General features: G+C 51.2%; 1 protein-coding gene across 4 annotated transcripts in view; it reads right to left on the bottom strand.

Annotated features, from left to right (window-relative positions):
- The window catches only part of PHF2 (PHD finger protein 2), a 92128-nt gene extending 71291 nt beyond the window's left edge, over nucleotides 1-20837 (bottom strand). For 3 of the 4 annotated variants that reach the window (XM_081236687.1, XM_081236686.1, XM_081236688.1), the window contains exon 1: nucleotides 20677-20832. In XM_081236687.1, the coding sequence (XP_081092813.1) occupies nucleotides 20677-20774 (98 nt within the window). In that variant the 5' untranslated portion in view covers nucleotides 20775-20832. Of the gene's footprint in view, nucleotides 1-20676 lie in introns of all 4 variants that reach the window. The other variant, XM_081236689.1, reaches the window with a different exon arrangement.
- Nucleotides 20838-22824: the final 1987 nt, after the last annotated feature.

Raw genomic sequence — 22824 nt, 5'->3', positions numbered from 1 at the left:
AAAAAGGGAGGCTGAAAGAACCCAAAAATGCAGGAGGGGATGAACGAAAGGGCTTCAGCAGCAGGGGGACTGAAATGTCACCTACAGGATAGGTCCCAGCCCCGCTGAGAGCATGTGCCAGGTTCCTCCTAGAGACAACAGGGGCCCTTCCCCAGCAGATCTCAGAACACTCAACCATCTCCTGCATCCCAACATAGGCAGGGCTGTTAAAGCCACACCCCCTCCGTGGGCACTGCATGTCCGCCAGCCCCATGCACTCAGCAAACAGCTGCTTCCAGCTCTGCAGGTACGGAAACTGAGGTTTGGCAGCCTCTGCTCTCCTCCCCCACCCTTCACAGCTCCTCCCTCCAAGGCTCTGTCTCTGTTTTTCCCACAGCCGGCAGGCGGGGGTCCGGGAACAAAGAGGAGCCAGGACGAAAGTCCCAGAACGCCTGTCACTCCTGTTGCACATCTTCCAGAACCTCACAGCCAGGCACTTTTTATTTCTTTAAGACGTGGCAGAAATTCTGAGACTCTCAGGCATGATTTCCCTAACTCTGCCCAGGCACACACCTTCAGTTGTCTGTATCAGCATCGCCCTGGGAGGGAAGCCCCAGGAAGGGAGAACAGCCCCACCCATTTGCCCTGCCTGCCATCTCCTCAAAGCTGTGGGGGCCAGCTGGGACCGCCAGCAGCCCTCACTCTCACCAGGATAGACCCAACCCACCACAGAAAACAATCAGATTCGAGAAGTCTGGGATTTTAGGGCTGGGAAAGTACTTGACATCACCTGTCTCCTCCTATAGAGGTCTCGGACACACCTGGCAGCCTGTGAGCCCACACTGTTCATCATTCCCAGAGGCCCAGAACCTGCCAGGTGTAGAACTGGGTTGTGCTAGGTGAAGAAGGCACGGCCCAACAAGGCTACCAGTCTCTATAGAATAGTCTCTGCCCTGGTTCTCAGGGGGCACCTCCAGACCCCTCTGGGTTGCTGCCCCAGCACTACCTGCAGCTTCCCTCCCTCCTGCTCTGGGCACAGGGTCCTGACAGAAACAAGCAAACCTCCTTGGCTTCTCCTTGCCCACAGTTGTTCAAAGTCACCCCTCAGGACAGCCACCCATTCAACCTGGTTCTGCCTCTTCTGCTTCAAGCACCCTGTAAGATGTCTCAGCAAAGACCCCACAACCAGAAAACAGGAGAGGAGGAAGCCCAGCTCAAAAGAAAAGTCAGGAACGGCTCAGGGAAGCTCACCCAAGAGGATGGATGGTTGGTAAATGAGGAACTGGGAAAATGTCCACTTCTGTTGGCTGCCGTGGACACAACACTTCAAACAGAAACCAGTTACCAAATCTGACACAGTACAGGAGTAAAACTAACAATAATACGAAGCTCAGTGAAGTAAAGGAAGTGGTCAACTTAGGGATATTGACTTTCTGTTTGATGAAATCGTCAGGAATTCCAGGTCTACCATCCCTCCAAGAACAAGGCACCTTTGGGGGAGGAGGGCTGGGGAGAGGCTGGTAAAAGGGCACAAATTCTCAGCTGTAAGATTAGTAAGGTCTGAGATTCTAATGTATAACACAGTGACTAGAGTTCATAACACTGTATTATATAATTGAAATTTGCCAACAGAGTAAAACTTTAGTGTTCTAACCAAAAGAAAAAAAACTATGTGAGATGATGGATATGTTAATTGACTCAATTGCAGGAATCTTTCCACAATGTATACATATATTAAATCATCACATTGTGCACTTTAAATATACTACAATTTTGTCAATTACAACTCAATAAAGCTGGAAAGAATAAAACTGAATTTTGTAAAATGTATAAGAAAAAAAGAATAGGGCATCTTTGGGGCTTCCCTGGTGGCGCAGTGGTTGACAGTCCACCTGCCGATGCAGGGGAGAAGAGTTCGTGCCCTGGTCCGGGAAGATCCCACATGCCGCGGAGCGGCTAGGCCCATGAGCCATGGCCGCTGAGCCTGCACGTCCGGAGCCTGTGCTCCGCAACGGGAGAGGCCACAACAGTGAGAGGCCCACGTACTGCAAAAAAAAAAAAAAAAAAAAGAATAGGGCATCTTTGAATATGCACATATTTGGTGCACACCAGCCATGTGGACACACATATTTGTAAAGGACGTGTGCCCAGTGGGTACATCTGTAGGAATGCTCATCCTCGTGCATTGCAAAGTGCACCTGGCACACTCACAAAGGATGTGTGCACCGGCATACAGATATATGTGTTCTCAGGGCATTTCAGAATAGGCTTTTTTTTTTTTTTACTTTTATAAAAGTTTTATACTTATTTATTTTTTTAACATCTTTACTGGAGTATAATTACTTTACAATGTTGTGTTAGTTGCTGCTGTATAACAAAGTGAATCGGCTATACGTATACATATATCCCCATATCTCCTCCCTCTTGCATCTCCCTCCCACCCTCTTATCCCACCCCTCTAGGTGGGCACAAAGCACCGAGCTGGTCTCCCTGTGCTATGCGGCTGCTTCCCACTAGCTATCTATTTTACATTTAGTAGTGTATATATGTCCATGCCACTCTCTCACTTTGTCCCAGCTTACCTTCCCCCTTCCCGTGTCCTCAAGTCCATTCTCTACGTCTGCGTCTTTATTACTGTCCTGCCATTAGGTTCTTGAGAACCGTTTGTTTGTTTAGTTTCCATATATATGTGTTAGCATATGGTATTTGTTTTTCTCTTTCTGACTTACTTCATTCTGTATGTCAGTCTCTGGGTCCATCCACCTCACTACAAATAACTCAATTTCGTTTCTTTTTATGGCTGAGTAATATTCCACTGTATATATGTGCCACATCTTCTTTATCCATTCATCTGTCGATGGACACTTAGGTTGCTTCCATGTCCTGGCTATTGTAAATACAGTGGCAGTGAACATTGTGGTACATGACTCTTTTTGAATTATGGTTTTCTCAGGGTATATGCCCAGTAGTGGGATTGCTGGGTCATATGGTAGTTCTACTTTTAGCTTTTTAAGGAACCTCCATACTGTTCTCCACAGTGGCTGTATCAGTTTACATTCCCATCAACAGTACAAGAGCATTCACTTTTCTCCCCACCCTCTCCAGCATTTATTGTTCGTAGATTTGTTGATGATGGCCATTCTGACCACTGTGAAATGATACCTCATTGTAGTTTTGATTTGCATTTCTCTAATGATTAGTGATGTTGACCATCCTTTCATGTGTTTTTTGGCAATCTGTATATCTTCCTTGGAGAAATGTCTGTTTAGGTCTTCTGCCCATTTTTGGATTGGGTTGTTTGTTTTTTTGATATTGAGCTGCATAAGTTGCTTATATATTTTGGAGATTAATCCTTTGTCACTTGCTTCATTTGCAAATATTTTCTCCCATTCTGAGGGTTGTCTTTTCATCATGCTTATGGTTTCCTTTGCTGTGCAAAAGCTTTGAAGTTTCATTAGGTCCCATTTGTTTATTTTTGTTTTTACTTCCATTTCTCTAAGAGGTGAGTCAAAAAGATCTTGCTGTGATTTATGTCATAGAGTGTTCTGCCTACGTTTTCCTCTAAGAGTTTTATAATGTCTGGCCTCACATTTAGGTCTTTAATCCATTTTGAGTTTATTTTTGTGTATGGTGTGAGGGAGTGTTCTAATTTCATTCTTTGACATGTAGCTGTCCAATTTTCCCAGCACACTTATTGAAAAGGCTGCCTTTTCTCCACAGTATATTCTTGGCTCCTTTATCAAAGATAAGGTGGCCATATGTGCGTGGGTTTATCTCTGGGCTTTCTATCCTGTTCCACTGATCTATATTTCTGTTTTTGTGCCAGTACCATACTGTCTAGATTACTGTAACTTTGTAACATACTCTAAAGTCCGGGAGCCTGATTCCTCCAGCTCCATTTTTCTTTCTCAAGATTACTTTGGCTATTCGGGGTCTTTTGTGTTTTCATACAAATTGTGAAATTTTTTGTTCTAGTTCTTTGAAAAATGCCAGTGGTAGTTTGATAGGGATTGCATTGAATCTGTAGATTGCTTTGGGTAGTAGAGTCATTTTCAGAGTATTGATTCTTCCAATCCAAGACCATGGTATATCTCTCCATTTGTTCTATATCATCTTTAATTTCTTTCATCAGTGTCTTATAGTTTTCTGCATACAGGTCTTTTGTCTCCTTAGATAGGTTTATTCCTAGGTATTTTATTCTTTCTGTTGCAGTGGTAAATGCAAGTGTTTCCTTAATTTCTCTTTCAGATTTTTCATCACTAGTGTATAGGAATGCAAGAGATTTCTGTGCATTAATTTTGTATCCTGCTACTTTACCAAATTCATTGATTAGCTCTAGTAGTTTTCTCAGAGCATCTTTGGGATTCTCTATGTATAGTATCATGTCATCTGTAAACAGTGACAGTTTTACCCCGTCTCTTCCAATTTGGATTTCTTTTTCATCTCTGATTGCTGTGGCTAAAACTTCCAAAACTATATTGAATAAAAGTGGCAAGAGTGGACATCGTTGTCTTGTTCCTCATGTTAGAAGAAATGCTTTCAGTTTTTCACCATTAAGAATGATGTTGGCTGTGGGTTTGTCATATATAGCCTCTATCATGTTGAGGTAGGTTCCTTCTATGCCTACTTTCTGGAGAGTTTTTATCATAAAAGCTTTTTCTGCATCTATTGAGATTATTATATGGTTTTTCTCCTTCAATTAGTAATATGGTGTATCACATTGATTGATTTGCGCATATTGAAGAATCCTTGCATTGCTGGGATAAACCCCACTGGATCATGGTATATGATCCTTTTAATGTGCTGGTGGATTCTGTTTGCTAGTATTTTGTTGAGGATTTTCACTTCTATGTTCATCAGTGATGCTGGCCTGTAGTTTTCCTTTTTTTTTTTTTGCAGTACGCAGGCCTCTCACTGTTGTGGCCTCTCCCGTTGCGGAGCACAGGCTCTGGATGCGCAGGCCCAGTGGCCATGGCTCACAGGTCTAGCCGCTCCGCGGCATGTGGGATCTTCCCGGACCGGGGCATGAACCCGTGTCCCATGCATCAGCAGGCGGAGTCTCAACCACTGCACCACCAGGGAAGCCCCTGTAGTTTTCTTTTTTTGTGACATCTTTGTCTGGTTTTGGTATCAGGGTGATGATGGCCTTGTAGAATGAGTTTGGGAGTGTTCCTCCCTCTGCTATATTTTGGAAGAGTTTGAGAAGGATAGGTGTTAGCTCTTCTCTAAGTGTTTGATAGAATTCGCCTGTGAAGTCATCTGGTCCTGGGCTTTTGCTTGTTGGAAGAGTTTTAATCACAGTCTCAAATTCAGTGCTTGTGATTGGTCTGTTTATATTTTCTATTTCTTCCTGGTTCAGTCTTGGAAGGCTGTGCTTTTCTAAGAATTTGTCCATTTCTTCCAAGTTGTCCATTTTATTAGCATAGAGTTGCTTGTAGTAATCCCTCATGATCCTTTGTATTTCTGCAGTGTCAGTTGTTATTTCTCCTTTTTCATTTCTAACTCTGTTGATTTGAGTCTTCTCCTTTTTTTTTCTTTTTTTTTTTTTTTTTTGCAGTACGCGGGCCTCTCACCACTGTGGCCTCTCCCGCCGCAGAGCACAGGCTCTGGACGCACAGGCTCAGCGGCCATGGCCCACGGGCCCAGCCGCTCCGCGGCATGTGGGATCCTCCCGTACTGGGGCACGAACCCATGTCCCCCACACCGGCAGGCAGACTCTCAACCACTGCGCCACCAGGGAAGCCCCATGCTTATTTTATTTCTGATTATAAAAGTGATATTATGCTCCTGGAAAATAAGTTGGAAAGTGGAGATAAGTATGAAAGCAATAGGGAAAAAAAACACTCTAACATTTGCTTCCAGCATGTCTTCTGTTTTAACTGATTCAAACCAACTAACATCCTATATAGACAACGTAGAATCTTGGGGTTTTTTCCCATTTAACATTATAGCATAAACATTTTCCCGTATTGTTGAAATCTTGTCGTAAACGTCACTGTTGATGACTGAATAATTTCCTATTGTGAGTACATTATAATTTACTTAATCCTCCCCTCAATTCTATCATCTAAGAGTCTAGAATCCTTGATATATTAAATGAATATTCAAAATATCTCTTCATATGTTTTTGAACCTGTTCCAGTGATTTTTAATAGATATTCCAGATAAATGGCATGGTCTCTTTAAAAATCAGAAGCAGGTTTTGGGGTATTTATTCCATCAGTTTCTAGGGAAACCAACTGTATGCAGCTATAGAGCAAATACCTCTGTCAGGAAGCTCTGGGAATTACATCCTTCCATCTGGATACAACCCTCAGAGACTCACAAGGTGGCTGGGAAGACAAAGCTCACCTGAGAGCAAATGCAATCCAAGGTCATGTTAACAGAAATACCACTCTAGACTAAGAGAGGTGAGGCCCCTGTCCTCAGCCCCTACCACACCCCTGAGGGCATCAACTTGGAGGGTGTTTAGGGGTGGGGCCTGGGAACAAACTCCGCTGTGACCCTACAGGGGGCAACCCAGAATGAAGGGAAGGCTGTGGTCCCGATTGCTGCTATATCTGGAGGGAGGAGTGACTGGTGTGCTCCAAGGTCCTACCCTGCTGGAACATTCTAACATCTGTTCTTTATCTTTTTTTTCTTTTTTAACCATAAAGGACAAAAAAAGCAAAGATCAGGATATTGAAACCTAGATGGGCTCCAGTGGGTCCTTGCCCCAGACTCCCAGGAGGCACAAATGCAAGGTGTAGGGCCTGGACCAGACATGTGCTGCGGCCCCGTGAGGTGAGTGCCTTTTGATGGACCCTATCCCAGAGGAGACCAGGGCCATGAGGTTAGGTTGGTACAAGCTGGGCCTCAAGGCACACTTCAATAGCAGCCAGCATGACCAGTGGGCAGTGAGCGTGGTGAAAGGACACTGGCTGTGCTTGATCACCTCCAACCTAGTGGTGAGTTGGGAACACTGAGCATCAATGTTGCCATCCCTAAATCAGGGACCTCGCCTGGCTCATGGAGCGGGTCCTGAGGACAAGATGAGGCACACACATACCTTGGACCTCACTGTGCAGAGGGCACCAGAGCCCTCCGTCCATGCCAGGGACACTCACACTGACAGATACCCGCAAGCACAGCATTAGGCCTTGTCCATAGTTCCCCCCGACAGACAGAACACTTCCGGGAAGGCCTTGAAGGATTCTCTCGCCAAGCGACGGGTAAGAATGGCAGGCTGCCAAGTGTTGCTGGGTGACCTCGCCAAGAGCCTTTTCCTTCACTAACTGACAGTGTGTGCAGATCACGGTGAACAGGCCGGTGCCGGGAGGTGACTGCGTGCTCCCAGAGGAGGACACGCTGGTACAACAAGGCTCTGTGACCATGTGCCATCATCCAGACCAGCGGTCTCATCACAGGGACCGTCTGTGCAGGGATTCCCCCAAGAGTTTAAAATGAATCTGAATCCTGGAATCCCGGAGTGTTAGGAGGGAAGTGGCAAGGAGACAAGCAGGCCCAGCTCTGCCACCCCTCAGGTCTCCAGGGGCCAGCTCTGAGGGCGGCTGAAGCTGGGCTGCATCCTGATCCTTGGTTCCAACAAGGGACCTTGGAGAGTTGGCCAGGCCGCCTGGGTGACACAGAGGTCCTGCAGAAAAGGCAAATGGGCAGGCAGGGAAGGGAGGCCCCAGCAGGATGACCCCAGAGCGGGGCAGGCCTCTACCAGGACAGGCATCAGGCCACCTCCTCCTGACCCCAGAGCCTCAAGGCCAGCTGGTCACAGCCTTCCACTGCAGACAGGCAGCCCGGCCACACAGCGAGGTGTTCTGGAATGGGGGCCGACAGTCGTCACTCACCGAATCACAGGAGGCACAGGGCTTCCCGCACTCAAACGTGTGCTGCTCAGGACTGGGGGCAGGGGGGCTTCCCCAAGGGCAGAACCAAGCAAGAGGGTTCCAGCCCATCTGTGGGGAACGCCCCAGGGTCTGGAAAGAGCACCAGGCTGAGAAAGGACACAGACTGCTGGGCAGCCTCTGTTTCTCGTTTGTGAAAGAGGGGCTTGGACCAAGTCCTCCCTGGGAGGCCCAACTCGCACATCCTATTCCAGTTGTGTGTCCGGAGGGCAGGAGCCATTCAAGTGGATGGTTGGTAATGGTGGCTCCTAAGGCAGAGCGTAAGAGTGGGGGAGGGGGGGAACTGCTCTCTTAGCTTTTCAGAGAGGCAGTGCAAAAAAGCACTCTAATTACATCTTTCTTTTCCAAAGAGTAGTTTGAAATCTAATAAAACAATACAAGTCTGAGATCTAGAAGAAACTGTGAAAGGGGAACAGCACCATGATCCTAAATGGTAGCCCTTGTGATCAGGACCACGTGGAGGGCGCCCCATGTCCGTGTTGCAGGGACCACCGCAAGGCTGCTGAGTGACACTCAGCTCCCTCACAGGGTCACAGGTAGCCCCGCGAGCTGTCAGGGTGCCCTCACTGGGGCTGGCGTCCTAGGTTCAGGGATGTGTGAAGGCGCCTGGGGGGAGGCCTCACGAGCTGGAGACATGGCTCCACAAAGGTACACAAACCCTGAAGGATCTTCAGGGTCAGGATCAGAGGACAAAGGGGTCCAAGAAGCCACCACAACTGGAGCAGGTGGGTGTGCAAGGCCTCCAGTAAACCTGGCTCTGTGGGGAGGACTGGGAGTAGGAAGTGCATGGCAATGAAGCGACATGGACTCCTGCACTGTGACCAGGGTATGGAAGTGATGGGAAATGCTAACGATCAGGTAAGCACAAACTACCATGGCTGCGACTTTTCTATAAACCTAAAACAAGTCTAAGATAAAAGTTTATGAAGAAAATAAAAGCAAATGAGGCTGACTTCACAGTAAGATTCAAAAGGAAGGGAGAGGGGATATTTAGCAAACAAGTGAGCTTTCACCCTCTGCCAGCCCCGGAGGTTTGCAGGAGCTCAGAGCACTGCTGCAGCAGGAGGAGGGAGAGGATGGGAGTGCCCCCCGCTGCCCTGACCCATCAGAGGAAGGCTGCCTCTCATTTCACTTCTCAGATTCAACCTGCTCTTTTTGTCTTTATTAGAAAGCATCTGGGCCACTTACAAAATCCTACAATTGTAGGGAGAAAAGGATTTAAAAGTGAGTGAGCTTAATAATTAGACAACTACCAACTGAAATGATAATATAATAATATATAATATAAAAACTGCATTATAAAACCGTAGTGAGATACAGTTTTTCACCTTCCAGACTGAACTGACAAAAGACCAAAAAGTTCAGAAAATGTGCGGCCAGTGTGTAGAGAAATCTGTACAACCTATCTGGCGATTTTAAAACCTGAAATGTTTCCCTTCAACTCAGCATCTTTATGTCTTGGAATTTATCCAACAGATAAATGTGCACATATGCACACGTAACCGTAGGTACCAGGATGCTCCCTATGCAAAACTGCAGTTGCTCCAGATGAGAAACTAGCTTTACGTCAACCAGGCCAGAGGAGACAGGGAAAACGCATCCCTGAGCGCAGCCCACACAACAAGAGCCCTGTCGGAGAACCATGTCCCAGGCAGAGCCATGCCCGCAACGTGTGTCTGTGTGCCTATGTGCCTGAGAAAAGAGAGGGGGGTGGTTGCCTGACACAAACGTTGTATAGACAGGAATCTCTCTGCGGTTTTTCCTAAGGGGCTGCAATCGGGTTGGTTCTGGTGAGAAGACAGCTTTTCACTACATATTCTTTCGTACTCCTTTTTAAAAACCCATGTCCTAGTGTTCCGTTTGCAAATTTTTTCAATTAACTATTTTTAAGTGAATAAATGCAGTTATTCCTTATCACAATAAACATAAGAAAAGAAAAGGGGTCAGAAGCTCCATTTTCTACCCAATAAAGGTGAATATGTTTCTGCAGAAGTTCAGTCGCCTCTTGCCCTCAACTGGCGGCAACTGTGTCCCTCAAGGGACATCGGCCATGCCTGGAGGCACTTTTGCTGTCACAGCTGGGGGGGCGGGTGCTACTGGATTAGTAGGCAGAGGCCAGGGATGCTGCTCCACATCCTGTACAGCAAAGAATTTTCTGGGCCCAATGGCCACAGAGCCCAGGCTGAGAAACCCTACTCTAACGTACACACTATTTCCCCAAACGTGTCCAGTCTGGGGCCAGTTTCAATTATTAAAAAGTTGTTTCTCAAATTGAATGCAAATCTGCCTGCCTCCTTCTCCAAGCTTCAATCCAGCACTTGGTTTTTTCACAGTCCTGAGGCTGGGACGGCTGCTCTGCAGAAGGATCACGCAGGGCTGCAGCTCCGGAGCTCAGCCGCTGAGTGCAAGGACGAGCAGAGCCATGTGGTGCTCTCTGGACCCACCAACACCCACCTTCTATTCCAGAGGGTCACCTCATCTGTGGACGAAAGGAAAGGAACCACGTGCCCTGTGGAGCTGGAGAAGGGCATGGGATGGGCAGGACTGGGACACGGCATGGGGGGCCTGGGAAAGTGGCTTCACGGCTCCCTGCTCCAGGGTCTCTCCCTCACTTCTGCCCAGCATTACCTTCAGGCCCCACAGGGATTTTAGGGAGTCGGGGTGGGGGGAGTGGCTGTGGGACTTGGGAGGGAACATCTCAAGGCCAGGAGAGGGCCACACAGCACACATTGGGCAGATCTGGGCTGAGGACACAGGAAAAGCATTTGCACCTGTCTTGTGGGGCAGAACCCAGGTAAAAGGTCCTCAGAGCCCTAGTCCCACACCTAGCTGTGGCTCAGTGAACGGGGGGCTGATATGACCGGCCCCTAGACTCACAAAGATGCCCCACCCTCACTTAGTGAGCCAGCCCCAGGTTTACCTGTCCACCTCCACATCTGGAGCCAAGGACTGAAATGCAAAGGCCTGATGCTTGTACCGTGGGCAGGTGGCAGGCACCCTGGCAGCCAGGGGTCCAGGTTGCTGAGGGGGATGCTGGAGAGGCCCAGGGGCAGTACCAGGATCAGATGGGGGCTGGCTACACAAGCACCCAGACTGGGATCGAAAGGTCACCATGACAACACGGTACCATGAGAACCACGAGGCCGAACAGCAGCTAAGACTTCCACCTTCCAACAGCATGGGTGAAGTATGGGGAAAAAGCAGTGCCTGGCAGACTTCAAACTTGCCAAGGGGAAGTCAGAGTGGCAAAGCCGCATGTGCCACTTATCAGCCGGTGACCCAGGCCGGCTGCTGGCCCTCTCCGAGCCAGAGTCTCCTAAGCAGACCCAAGTCTAGTGCCCTAGGGGAGCTGCTGAAAGAACAAGGTGTTGACAGAAAGTATCTTGCTGGGAGCAAACAAGAGGCAAGAAACACCCCTCACCGTCCCAGGTGCCCCTTTTTTTATGAGCTATAGCTCCAAAACAGCTGGGAGATTAGCCATAGTTATGTTAGACTTTCCAGGAAAGAAACTCCACAAGCACCAATGGCAAATAATCCTGGAGTTTTGCAAATGTCAGCAGAAGGATGTTTAGTGAGAACCCACCCCGAGCTCTGATGCACACCCGCTGTGTTGCCTCAGGCAGTGCTGAGGGATCCCCCTCCCCACAGGGTTTGGGGAGCTTTCCTGGGGAGCTCGCTGCACACCTCCCTGGGCGTTGTTCATCTGGGAGGCACACTGGATCAGGCTGCAGTTTCTTGATTATTCCAGGGTGCCAAAAGTCATGCTGCACCAGGCCTCAGTCTCTTCTGCAGGAAATGGGGGGGCTGAACCCCTAAATCTGTGTCATCTCTCCAGCTGATGGCAAGTCAGCCCAGGAGGGTGGTGAGATGGGGTCTGGGCAGGGAAGGATGCTGTGCCTCACTGGGACACGCTCATGTCCCCAGGAAGCACTTTCTCACTGCCTTTCCCACTTAGCCCAACTTCCCTGAAATTCACATTCAGACTCTGACTTGGGGGGTAGTTCTAAGGGGATGGATAAAATGAGAGGCAAAGTCACAAAGTTACAAGAAGATTTTCAAGTATCAGAGTTCGTGTAGCTGGGCTGGTTGTACATCAGTCTGGGATTGCCAGCACAAGGCCGGCTGTCCCAAGGGTAGGGATCTGTGAGCTCAGACCTGGCCCCAGGGCACTCTCCAAAGCCCATCCAGCCATTCACACTTAACCGGCACCATGGGACCTGTGCCCAGCCCACGGTGTGTAGGGCACAAGAAGAAATGAGTTCCACTCTGCACTTCTGTGTGAAGCAGAAAACGGCACCACACTTGAAGGACCCAGGCCAGAGACTGTGCCCAAAGCTTCCTAAGCACTTGGCCCACCCCAGCATAAGGCTCACGGTTTAGTCAGCAGCTTGGGCTACCATCCCAGGGGCTTGTTCACTGCCCTCATGTTCTGCTCAACCCAAGGAGCAGTGCTGACCCATCCTACAGGTTTGCAGTCACTGGGACCTCCTGCCTTCTGGGGTCCTGGGCACTGTCCCCCATCATTAACATCAATGAAGGGGCACTGGTAGGCGGAGCTCCAGGACAGACACACGGCTGCTGGCCCAGCCTATCATGTTGTAGTGTTGACCTCAGGGAGCTGATCTCTCCAGCTTCAGTTTGCTTGCCTCCCAATCAGAACAGCCCACCACCACCAAGCCCTCGGGGGCAGTGGGAAGTTCAGCAAGGCCATGTGCAGTACACGCCCAGCAGCGGGCCCTGATCTACTCAGGGGCAGCTTCCTCAACAGTCAGGGTAAAGGAGATAGAGACCTGCATGGCGACCCTCACACAATACAAGAAGGAGCCCCCCAACCCATGTGTATGAAAAATGCCTAGCCCAGGATGTGACATAGGCAAGGCTCAACAAACACTTAAGATTAAAAAGGAAAGCAGCACCCCTCCCAGGGCATGCAGACACACTCTGGACACAGGACATCCACAGGCACCCAGCTGAGTGTGTGCACACCCCAGCACATGCAGGAACACCTGCACCCCACACTTGTCTGGCTCTGGAAATTCAGCTGCCACATGTTAAAAGGTGATTTTTTTAATAAAAAGGGTAAAAGCACTGGCAGTGAACAATACAAAAAGGAAATTACAAAAACAATCCCACTTACAATTGCATCCAAGGGAATTAAGTACCTAGGAATAAACTAAATCAAGAATTTAAAACTTGTACACTGAAAACTACAAAACGTCACTGAAAGAAATCAGGGGATACCTAAATCTAAATAAATGGAAAGATATCCCATGCTCATGAATCAGAAGACGTAATACTAAGATGTCAATACTACCCAAAGAGATCTACAGATTCAATGCAATCCCTGTCGAAATTCCAACAGCCTTTTTGCAAAAATGGAGAAGCCAATGCTCAGATTCATATGGAATTGCAAGGAGCCCCAAAAAGTCAACATAATTTTTTTAAAAGAACAAGGTTGGAAGTCTCACACTTCCTGATTTCAAAACTTACTACAAAGCAACAGTAATCAAAACAGTGTGGTACTGGCATAAGAACAGACCTACAGACCAATGGAATGGAATAGTGTCCAGAATTAAATCCTCATGTATATGGTCAAATGGTTTTCAACAAGGCTACCAAGACTTTCGATAGGGCTTCCCTGGTGGCACAGTGGTTGAGAGTCCGCCTGCCGATGCAGGGGACACGGGTTCGTGCCCCGGTCTGGGAAGATCCCACATGCCACAGAGCGGGCTAGGCCCGTGAGCCATGGCCGCTGAGCCTGAGCGTCCGGAGCCTGTGCTCCGCAACGGGAGAGGCCACAACAGTGAGAGGCCCGCGTACTGAAAAAAAAAAAAAAAAAAAAAAAAAGAATTTCAATAGGGAAAGAATAGTCTTTTCCACAAATGCTTCTGGAACAACTGGATACCCACATGCAAACAAATGAAGTTGGATCCCTACTTCAAATCTTATATAAAAATTAACTGAAAATGAGTCAAAAACTAAATACAAGAGCTAAAACTATAAAACTCTTAGAAGAAATCAAAGGGGTAAATCTTCATGACCTCAGATTTGACAATGGATTCTTAGATATAACACCAAAAGCATAAGCAACAGTAGAAAAAGACAAACTGGACTTCATCAAAATTAAAAATGTTTGTGCATCAATGGGCATTACCACAGAAGTAAAAAGACAACCCACAAAATGGAAAAATATGTGCAAATTTTGTATCTGATAAGGGTCTAGTGTCCAGAATATATAAAGAACTCTTAAAATTCAAAAATAAAAAAAGAACCCAATTTTAAAATGGGCAAACTGTTTCAACAGACATTTCTCCAAAGAAGATATGCAAATGGACAACAAGCGCATGAAAACATACTCATCATCAGCCATTACAGAGATGCAAAACAAAATCATAATGAGATACCACCTCTCACCCGCTAGGACGCTCATAATTTTAAAATAGAAAACAACAAGTGTTGATAAGGATGAGGAGAAATCGGATTGCTCCTGCATTGGTAGTAAGAATGTACAAAGGTGCAGCTGCTGTGGAAAAGTTTGTTGGTTACTCAAAAAGTTAAACATAGAATAATTATATGACCCAGCAATTCCCTAAACAATTGAAAACACGTCTTCAAACAAATATTTGTACACAAATGTTCACAGTAGCACTACTGACAATAGCCATAGGTGGAAAAAGCCCAAGTATCCATAAACAGAGGAATGTATATACAAACTGTGGTATATCCTTACAATGGAGTATTATTCAGCCATAAAAAAATCAGTGAAGTCCTGATACATGCCACATCAACATCGTTGATCCTAAAAAACATTATACTAAGTGAAAGAAGACAGCCACAAAATGTTACATATAGTATGATTCCATTTATATGAAATGTCCAGAATAGATAAATCCACAGGGACAGAAAACAGATGGGTGGTTGTCCAGGGCTGAGAGGAGGAGGGATGGGGAAGTTGTTTAATGGGTTTTCTTTTGAGGTGACGAAAATGTTTAGGAACTAGATAGAGGTAATGGCTACAAGTCATTCTGAATGCACTAAATGCTACTAACTGTGCCCTTTAAAATGGTTAATTTCATGGTATGTGAATTTCACCCTAAATTTAAAAAAAAAGGATGAAAGGCGGGTTTCACCATTTGCCTGGACAAACACCACAGGACCTTCAGTTCTTATGCTCTGAGGTCAAAGCCAGTCACTGGCTGGAATTCTAACTATGTTTTTCCACAGATGTTTTTCCACGGAGGACCCAGCACTTTGGGTGGAAGTGAAGAGACCCTGCACCCTGAAGCAGAGGGCCAAGCCCCATTCCAAAGAGCATGGTTAGGCTCACTTCCCACCAAACCAAAAAGTTGAGAACCAAGACAGGCCAAAGTAGGGGAATGGAAATGGAGTGAGACGGAGAAGGAGAGGTGCAGGGATGGAGGCAGGACTCTCAACGGGAAGCCGGCGGGACACTGGGCACACCTGAGACACAGAGGGTGCTGCAGAGGGCCCAGCTTCCCTACTTGGCACCGGATGTGGCCTTCCTGCTGAGAAGATGCTTCCATCCACATAGCATTTCAAAACCGTGGACAGTAACGGGGTTTTCAGCACCCTGAGCCAGGATACGCCAAACGCCACTTCTGTCCCTGAACCTGGCAGAGGTACGTACACCTGCTGCAGGTGAGGAGACGAGACGCCCCCCTCATCTGCTTGCAGTGGGAGGACAAGGTGGCCCACCTGGCCCACCACCCAGGTAGCTGTGAGAACCAATAAAGAGGATAACTGTGAACTAATCCTCACGCCATAAAGGCCAGTCTGAGTGTGAGCCCTGCAGCGCTATTAGTCACATCAGTCATTTAGAAGTCAATTGACGGCTTTGCTTTACCCACACCGGGATCTTAGGAGTTAGATTCTTCTAGCACACTTTGTCATGGAACATTATTTTCTGGCCAAATACTCCCTCCCAACAGCAAATCTGCTCATTCTTTTTGAAAAAGGCCCTGCCACACGGCCAGGTGCCACAAGCACAGAGGCGAGGGGATGGGCCCAGAGGATTGGGTACCCAGCAGTGGCAGGGTCCACAGAAGTACCCCAAATCTTTGCCCGATCTCAGGCCAACTGCAGCCACACCTGAGCCAAAGTAGCCCCAAACAAATGTGGGCTGCAGTGCAGAGGCTCACGCCAAGCATGTTTCTGGGCCAATATTTTCAATAAAAGCAAACATTCTGGTGATTACCACGAGCTCCAAGTCGCTTCCTTTGAGATTCATCTCATTTGGAAAGGATCAATGGACAAGGGGACATCTGCTCTGCCCTTTGTAAGTTGGCAGAACATTCCCCCAACCTCCTCTGGAACTTCTTAAACTCACACCGTGAGAATTCCTCATTTAAAAAGGACGAATCGTTATTCCTAACCACGTCAAACACGTCACAACTCCATCGCCATGTGAATGGCACTTCCCCCAGTATTAAGGGATCTCGGGTTGGAAGGCTTAATTGTCAGCTCTGATCACCTAGATTGCGACGTTGAGGCCTGACCCCCTGGCAGGCCCTCCTGTCCCTCCAAGTGTGCACACTTTGCCGGCCAACAGAGCCAGCCAAGAGTCTCACTCTGTGGTACTAAGCAGCCATGAGGGCCGAGGACTCAGGAAGAGGCTTTGCCCCAGGAAGCTTAAGGCTGGGTGGGGTGAAAGACACAGCGAGAGCCCACAAAGGTCAACCAGTCCTGGGGATGATGGGCACAGAGATAGGGCCCTGGAGAGGAGGGCAGGCAGACCCCAGATGGAGGGACAAACACACAGGAATCAGAGGGGATCTATACCAGGCACGTCTTGTCAGCCCACCTTTCTGAGTACCTGCAGAATTCGACCCCTTCTCCACACCCCAGTCCCCACCCCCAGGTCCTGCCTGTCACCTCTCACCTGGACAAAGGCTCCTGTCCCTCCCCACCCTCTTCCCCAACTGTGCCCACAGCAGCCAGGGGGACCCTGTCAAATCCTCAGTCCCCTCCCACTGCTGCTCTGCTCAGAGCCCCCAGTGTGGCTCCTGCCTCCTAGCCACACTTGCAGGCCGTCCCTGATGCAGCTTCCTTGCCCCAAACAGTGCTTCCTCAGGGCTCTGAAACAGCTCCCCAGGCTGGCATGGAACTCCTGATCCACAAGTCTGACTCCCATAGGAAACACCCTGTAAGAGGCAAGGGAGCTGCCTTGTTACCCCAGGAACCCACAGGGCCAGCACTGCACCCCACACCGAACATGCACCCTACAGTACTTACTGAGGAATAAATGAAACTTCTGCCACTGAAGGACTTGTACAGCACCTTCAGCTTTCAAACTCTTTAAAATCAACTTTACTGATTATGCTTCCAAAAACCCTTCAAGTTTAATACAGAAGGAACTTAAAGAGGGCCGGGAAGCTTCAGGATATCTGATACTTTAACAGAATCATTCCTATTTCCCACAGACAGAGACTCTTCACATCAAGACGGTGACAAGGTGAGAGGCCCAGGTCACTCCCTAGAGCGACTGGTCCATGGTCAGGTGCCTTGCCGAAGGCAGGGGTGGAAGGACACACGGGGTCTGACAGAAGACATAGTCCTGAGAAGCCCCCCAGTTCTTGTCCCTAAGTGGCTTTGTGGCACCCTAATTGGGGAAGAAGTTTCCCAGTGCCTGAGTAGTGCCATGCTTCCCTATCAAACACACAGATAAGACAGCTCTGAAGACAACCAGCCGCAAAATCCACCCCTTCCTAGTCAAAGCCGATTCCCAGGCGACACTACAGTAGGTGCCAGTGGAGGCAGACTAGGCAGATAAGGTATCCCAGCCCCAGGAGTGACTAGCCTTGGTCAAGATGGGGTGGAACACGAGCTCCTGACTTCCTGGCTGAACGAGTACCAGCACAGTCCAGCGGAGAGACCTCCCCAAAGAATGCCAGGAGGGGTGGTCAGGCTGCTCAAAGCTCCCTGCCAAGGTGGACACAACCTGGGAGCAGGTTCTCCCCCTAGAAGGGGACTGCCCCGACCACGATCTCAGCCGGAGATGCTGCTAGAGTCCTACCAGCAAAGAGTTGGCCACTGTGAGTGAAAGTAACCTCAGAGACCCCCTTCCAATCCATCCAAAACGGGGTGCACTGTAGGGATGTGAGGGGTCACAGGTGGAACAAGAGGGAGCTTGTTACTTTCACAGTTATGTTTATTTTTACAAGCACTGTCTATGGCAAGTTATACTAATGTTCTATTTCAGGGAATGATATGAAGTTTCCTTGGAAAAGAAAGACTCAGGAGAGTAGGGAGACACAAGACTGAAATGGGGTCCTAGAACTAAATAAACCTGCCCGAGGCCTGGAGTCTGGTTAGCAGTACTGCCCTCGTGTTTCTGCCTCAGTATCCATGCTTCCAGCATAATTTGATAAGATGTTAACTTCAGGGGAGGCAGGGTGTGGGATAGAAGGAAACTGTACCTTTTTTGTAACTCTTCTTTAGGTCTAAAATTCTCTCAAAGTAAGAAGTTACAAAGTATTCAAACTTTTAAAAAGTGAGTTGAGCTGTTGAATATGAAGTAAACAACAGTACAGATGATACACGGATCTGGAAAGAGTGGAGGGCCATCCATCCAGGAATATCAGGAGATTTGGACACATGTGGATCATGTCCCACACCTTCCTGTCACAGTGGAGAAGGGCCACACCAAGAGAGGTGGGGGGTTTGCCCAGGGCTGTGAGGGCCGCGTGCAGCCTTGCCCACAAAGGTCCCAACCCCTGACCCTGTGTTCCCCCCTCACAGCACCTCCCCTGAGCCACCCAGGGGGCTAAGGACTACAGGAGGTGCTCTGGCCCCAGGGCTCACTCACTTCCGTAAGGGACCCTTGATTAGATGCAGAGAAGATGTGCCCCATGGCAGGGGGAAAGCACAGCCCCTTTCAGACCCTAGGGCGACCCCACATAGGTGGAAATGAATCTGTGCTGATCAAAATGATCTGTGCGTATATCAGATCAAATCAAAGACCTCACATGAAAAATAAGAAATAAAGAAATAAGACCTTTACTTAAAACATCCCCAAAACATCCCCTTTAAGGTGTCAGGACGCATCTTTCTCCCTGCCTCTGCCTAAGCCAATCGAGCAAATGCCACCAGCCCCTCAGGCCAGCCCTCAGCCCCTTTCCCCTGCCTGCCCCGCATTCTTGGGTCTCTCCCTACCTCCTCCACTCCTCCCACCCACCACCCCCCTTCTCAAAGTCTAGCTCAGAACTGGTCTCGCCTTCCCCACCCAGAGGAGAGGGCCCCTGGGCAGCCAGACAAGGGTCCTCCCAGGCGCTCACACTCCCCCAGCCTGGGCACCTAGGGAGTTCTGCAGGCCCCCGGTGGGAGTGGGGGAGGAGGGAGAGGCCCTACCACTTTCAGGGCACTCAGGGCCCGCTTCTCAGTATCTCTGGAATTGAGGAGCCATGAAGGATCACATGGCAGCTCTCACTCACCCTTGATCCAGCCATGAACTCTGAGAGGATGCCAACTGGTGGGTGTGCATAGTAGCAGTGCTCTGGGCAGAGCCCAGCGCTCACACTCCAGGCTCTGTGGGGTCTCTGCAGCCCTGGACATCCACAGGAAGGCAGCCCAGGAAGCCCAGGAGATTTCAGTGGGAGTCCCTGTCCCATGGAGTCCCACCCATCCTCACTGGGGTCACCGTCACAGGCACCGAGCTGGCAATCAGGCCTGGTGCTGATCAACCTGAGCGAGCCCTGTCACATCTGGCTGCCTGGCTCCCCACATGTAAACTGGCAGGACTAGACACCACAGTCCATGTTTAAGGGCCACTGGCCCATCCACAGTTAAAGCCAGGGGGAGGCTCTCCTCTCTGGGGGTTGAGGGACCACCTACCACCACACACCCCTCTCCTGCCCCCAGCCCTGCTCCTGCTGGGTTTAAGACTGGAGCATAGTAGAGCACACTACCCCGGCCAGCCTCTGGCGGTCCCGCTGAGGCCCAAACACATGAGAACCTGTTGGAGCAGTTTGGGCACCAGTATCACCTCCTCTTCCTCCTCCTCCACTTACTTCTGGGTGGGAAGGGGCCTCGGGCTTTTGAAAACTCGGCACAGGGCCAGGTCATGGTCACAGGCAAAGGCCAAGCTTTACCTCCCCCCACCCCATCTTCCTCTGAGAGCATAAGGTCAAGTGAAAACCAGGGTGGGCCTGTGTCTGAAAACAGAGGAGGGGAATGGGGAAATGTGATGGCCAGGGAGGAGGCGGCAAAGTCACAACACCCCCACCCACACAGAGACACCATTCTGTCACCCGCACTCCCGCCCGGGGACGTGCAGGCCGGCCGGGTCCAGGAGCCCTGCTGGGGCCGGGCAGGGGTCCCGCCCGCCCGGACGAGGTGCCGGAGCTCCGGGCCGCGGCGGAGGGTGGGCGCGTCGGCCGCCACCTGGCCGGGCCCCACGTCCGTCCCAGCCCCGCCGGCGTCCGAACCCGCCACTCGCGCCTCTCCGGGGCCCGCGCGGGGAAAGTTCCTGTAACTTCGCGGGGGAGGCGTTGGACGCGGGGCCTGGGCCTCGGGAGCCCGGCCTCCGCGGCCCCGCTGTCAGGCGGCCCGGCCGGCCGGGCGCCCCAACTTCCCGGCCCGGCCCCCACCCGCGGCCCCCCGCGGGCCCGCTTTGTGAGCGGCGGCGGCGAGGGGCGCCCGCCCGGCCCCGGCCCCCGCCCCGGGCACAAAAGGGCGCGCGGCCGGCGGGAGGCGGCGGGCGGGGGCCTGCGGGGCGCTCACAGGGCCGGGCCGGGGCCGGGGGCCGGGGGCCGGGGCCGGGGCCGGGCGGCTGCGCGCTCACCTGCCGTGGAACCAGTCCTTGCAGGCGTCGCACTCGATCATGAAGCGGGTAACATCGTAGGGGAGCCGGCAGACGCAGTACACGGGCACCGTCGCCATGTTCGCCGCGCCGCCCGCCCGCCCCTCGGCCCGCGCTGCGCTCCCGGGTCGGGCCGGGCGGGCCGGGCCGGGCGGGGGCCGGGGCCGGGGCCGGGGCCGGGGACGGGGCCGGGGGCGCACTACAGCCCGCGCGCACCCGGCCGGCGCGTCCACACAAAGCGGGGCGCGCGGTGCAGGGCCGCGCCGGGAGCCGCCCGCCGGCCCGCGGGGCGCAGGGCGCGAGTGTGCGCGGGGGACGGGCCGCGCGCGGGACACAAAAGGGAATGGACGCGCGGGGGCGGCGGGCGGAGAGCCGCGGCCCCACCGAAGGGACCCCCGGCCGCCGAGCGGCCTCTACGTCAGCGCCCCGGGTGGCGCCGCCTCCGCCCGCCAGCCTGGGCCGCCGCTCCCGCCGCGGGAAGGCGGGCCGGGGACCGCGGGGAAGGCGGGCCGGGGTACACCGCCGGGGGAGAAGCTGGGCCGGGGGAACACTGCTGAGGGAGAAGAGGGACCGGGGGACCTGCCAGGAGAAGGTGGGTCGGGGGACCTGCGGGGAGAGAAGGTGGACTGGGACACCCCTCCAGGGGAGAAGGTGGGCTAGGAGACTGTCACCTGGAAGAAGGTGGGTAGGGGGATTCCCCGGGGAGAAGGTGGACTGAGGGTACAGGGGGAAGGCAGGTCTGGGAGACCCTCTGGGTGCGAGGTGAGCCCCCGAGGAGGAGGAAGACGTCCTTCCTGGTTAAGAAGGCCGAGGAGCAACTACTTGGCTCTAAGTTTCATCTGATAAGCAGCGGAGCAGGGGGCAGCCAGGGGTGGGGGGGTCCTCCTGTTCCGTCCTCCCTCCTACCTTACCGACTGAGTTTCTGGCTGGAATACAACTTCCCTTTCCCCCTTACTCCTGGCTGGGGACAGCCCACCCTCCCTCACACGATCTATGGACTTCCCTTGATGCTCAGTCCTCAGAGGTGGACAGAATTCAGGGGACCCGGGAGCATGCTGGCACGGGTCAGCTCTGTAAAGAGAAAGGAGTTACCTGGAATTTGAGCTGCCCAGGAGCCCTGGAGGGAGGCCCCAGGCCTTGGAGACCTAAGGTGCAGGGAGGACAGCAGGTCCCAGGCCTCCCGTCTGTGTCCCAAATTGCTGAGTTCTGCTGGTGGCAACAACGATATAGGAGGAGGGGGGAACCGAGAGGTGCTGCAGTGTTGCTCTGGGCCCAGCATCCTTTGCCCTAAAGTGGTCCTCCCTCCTCACCTGTGGTGGTCAGGGTCTTTGTTGAGTGTGAGAGGGGGAGGGAGCCTGGCTCTGAGGGATCTTTTCCCAAGGCATTCTGTAGCAGGCTCTCCCCTGCCCCCTACCCAGCTGCTGCATCCTTTAGGCATCCGTGATCATTTCAGGATGCTAGAACAGAGAGCTGGCTCCTAATTCAGAGTAAGGAACCTGTCTGTGCTCCCTCACTCTGTCGGTCTTCCCCACCCTCCCTAAGCAACATATGCATAGTGCTAGGAGATGCTGGCCACCACAAGCACAGAATTCCAGGCTTGGGGCAGGAAACCTGGCCCAGCTCACCTCACAGAAGCGTCCCTGACAGGTACTCAGCCGAGGCCTACAGCTGCTAAGGGCAACTTGCTCCACTTGTAGGCAGCTCTCCCTCCTGTTGAGTCAAAATCTGCCTTCACATTGTCAGCCACCTTCCCTCTACAGGTGACCCCTCAACCGCAGCTTCAGCAGTGACCAGGGCAGGGCCTTAGCTGGGAGGGACAATGTGAGAGTGGGAAAAAGAAGATAGAGAAGGGGGAAATAGGGAGAAAGGAATTATCTCCCTCCCTCACCCTCTCACACATTGGTGAGCTGCCCAGGATCTGGAGCACAAGGTCTTCCAACCTGAATTCTAGCTGTCACGCTCCCCTCCAGAGTCTTAGGGAGTGACTATTAAGCGTTGTCCACAATTAACACCCTAATGTGAATTGGTGCAGATAAACAGTACCCAGCCTGTAGATCAAAGTCTGCAAGGAGGCCCAGAAGAGCCTGGCCTGGGCACTGCTGAGTTACCTTCCCCCATGGCAGTACAGAA

Source organism: Mesoplodon bidens (assembly GCF_964165515.1).
Source record: "Mesoplodon bidens genome assembly, chromosome: 6".
NCBI lineage: Eukaryota > Metazoa > Chordata > Mammalia > Artiodactyla > Ziphiidae > Mesoplodon > Mesoplodon bidens.
Note: the sequence above shows the minus strand (reverse complement) of the source record. Positions and strands in the feature narration are given on the sequence as shown.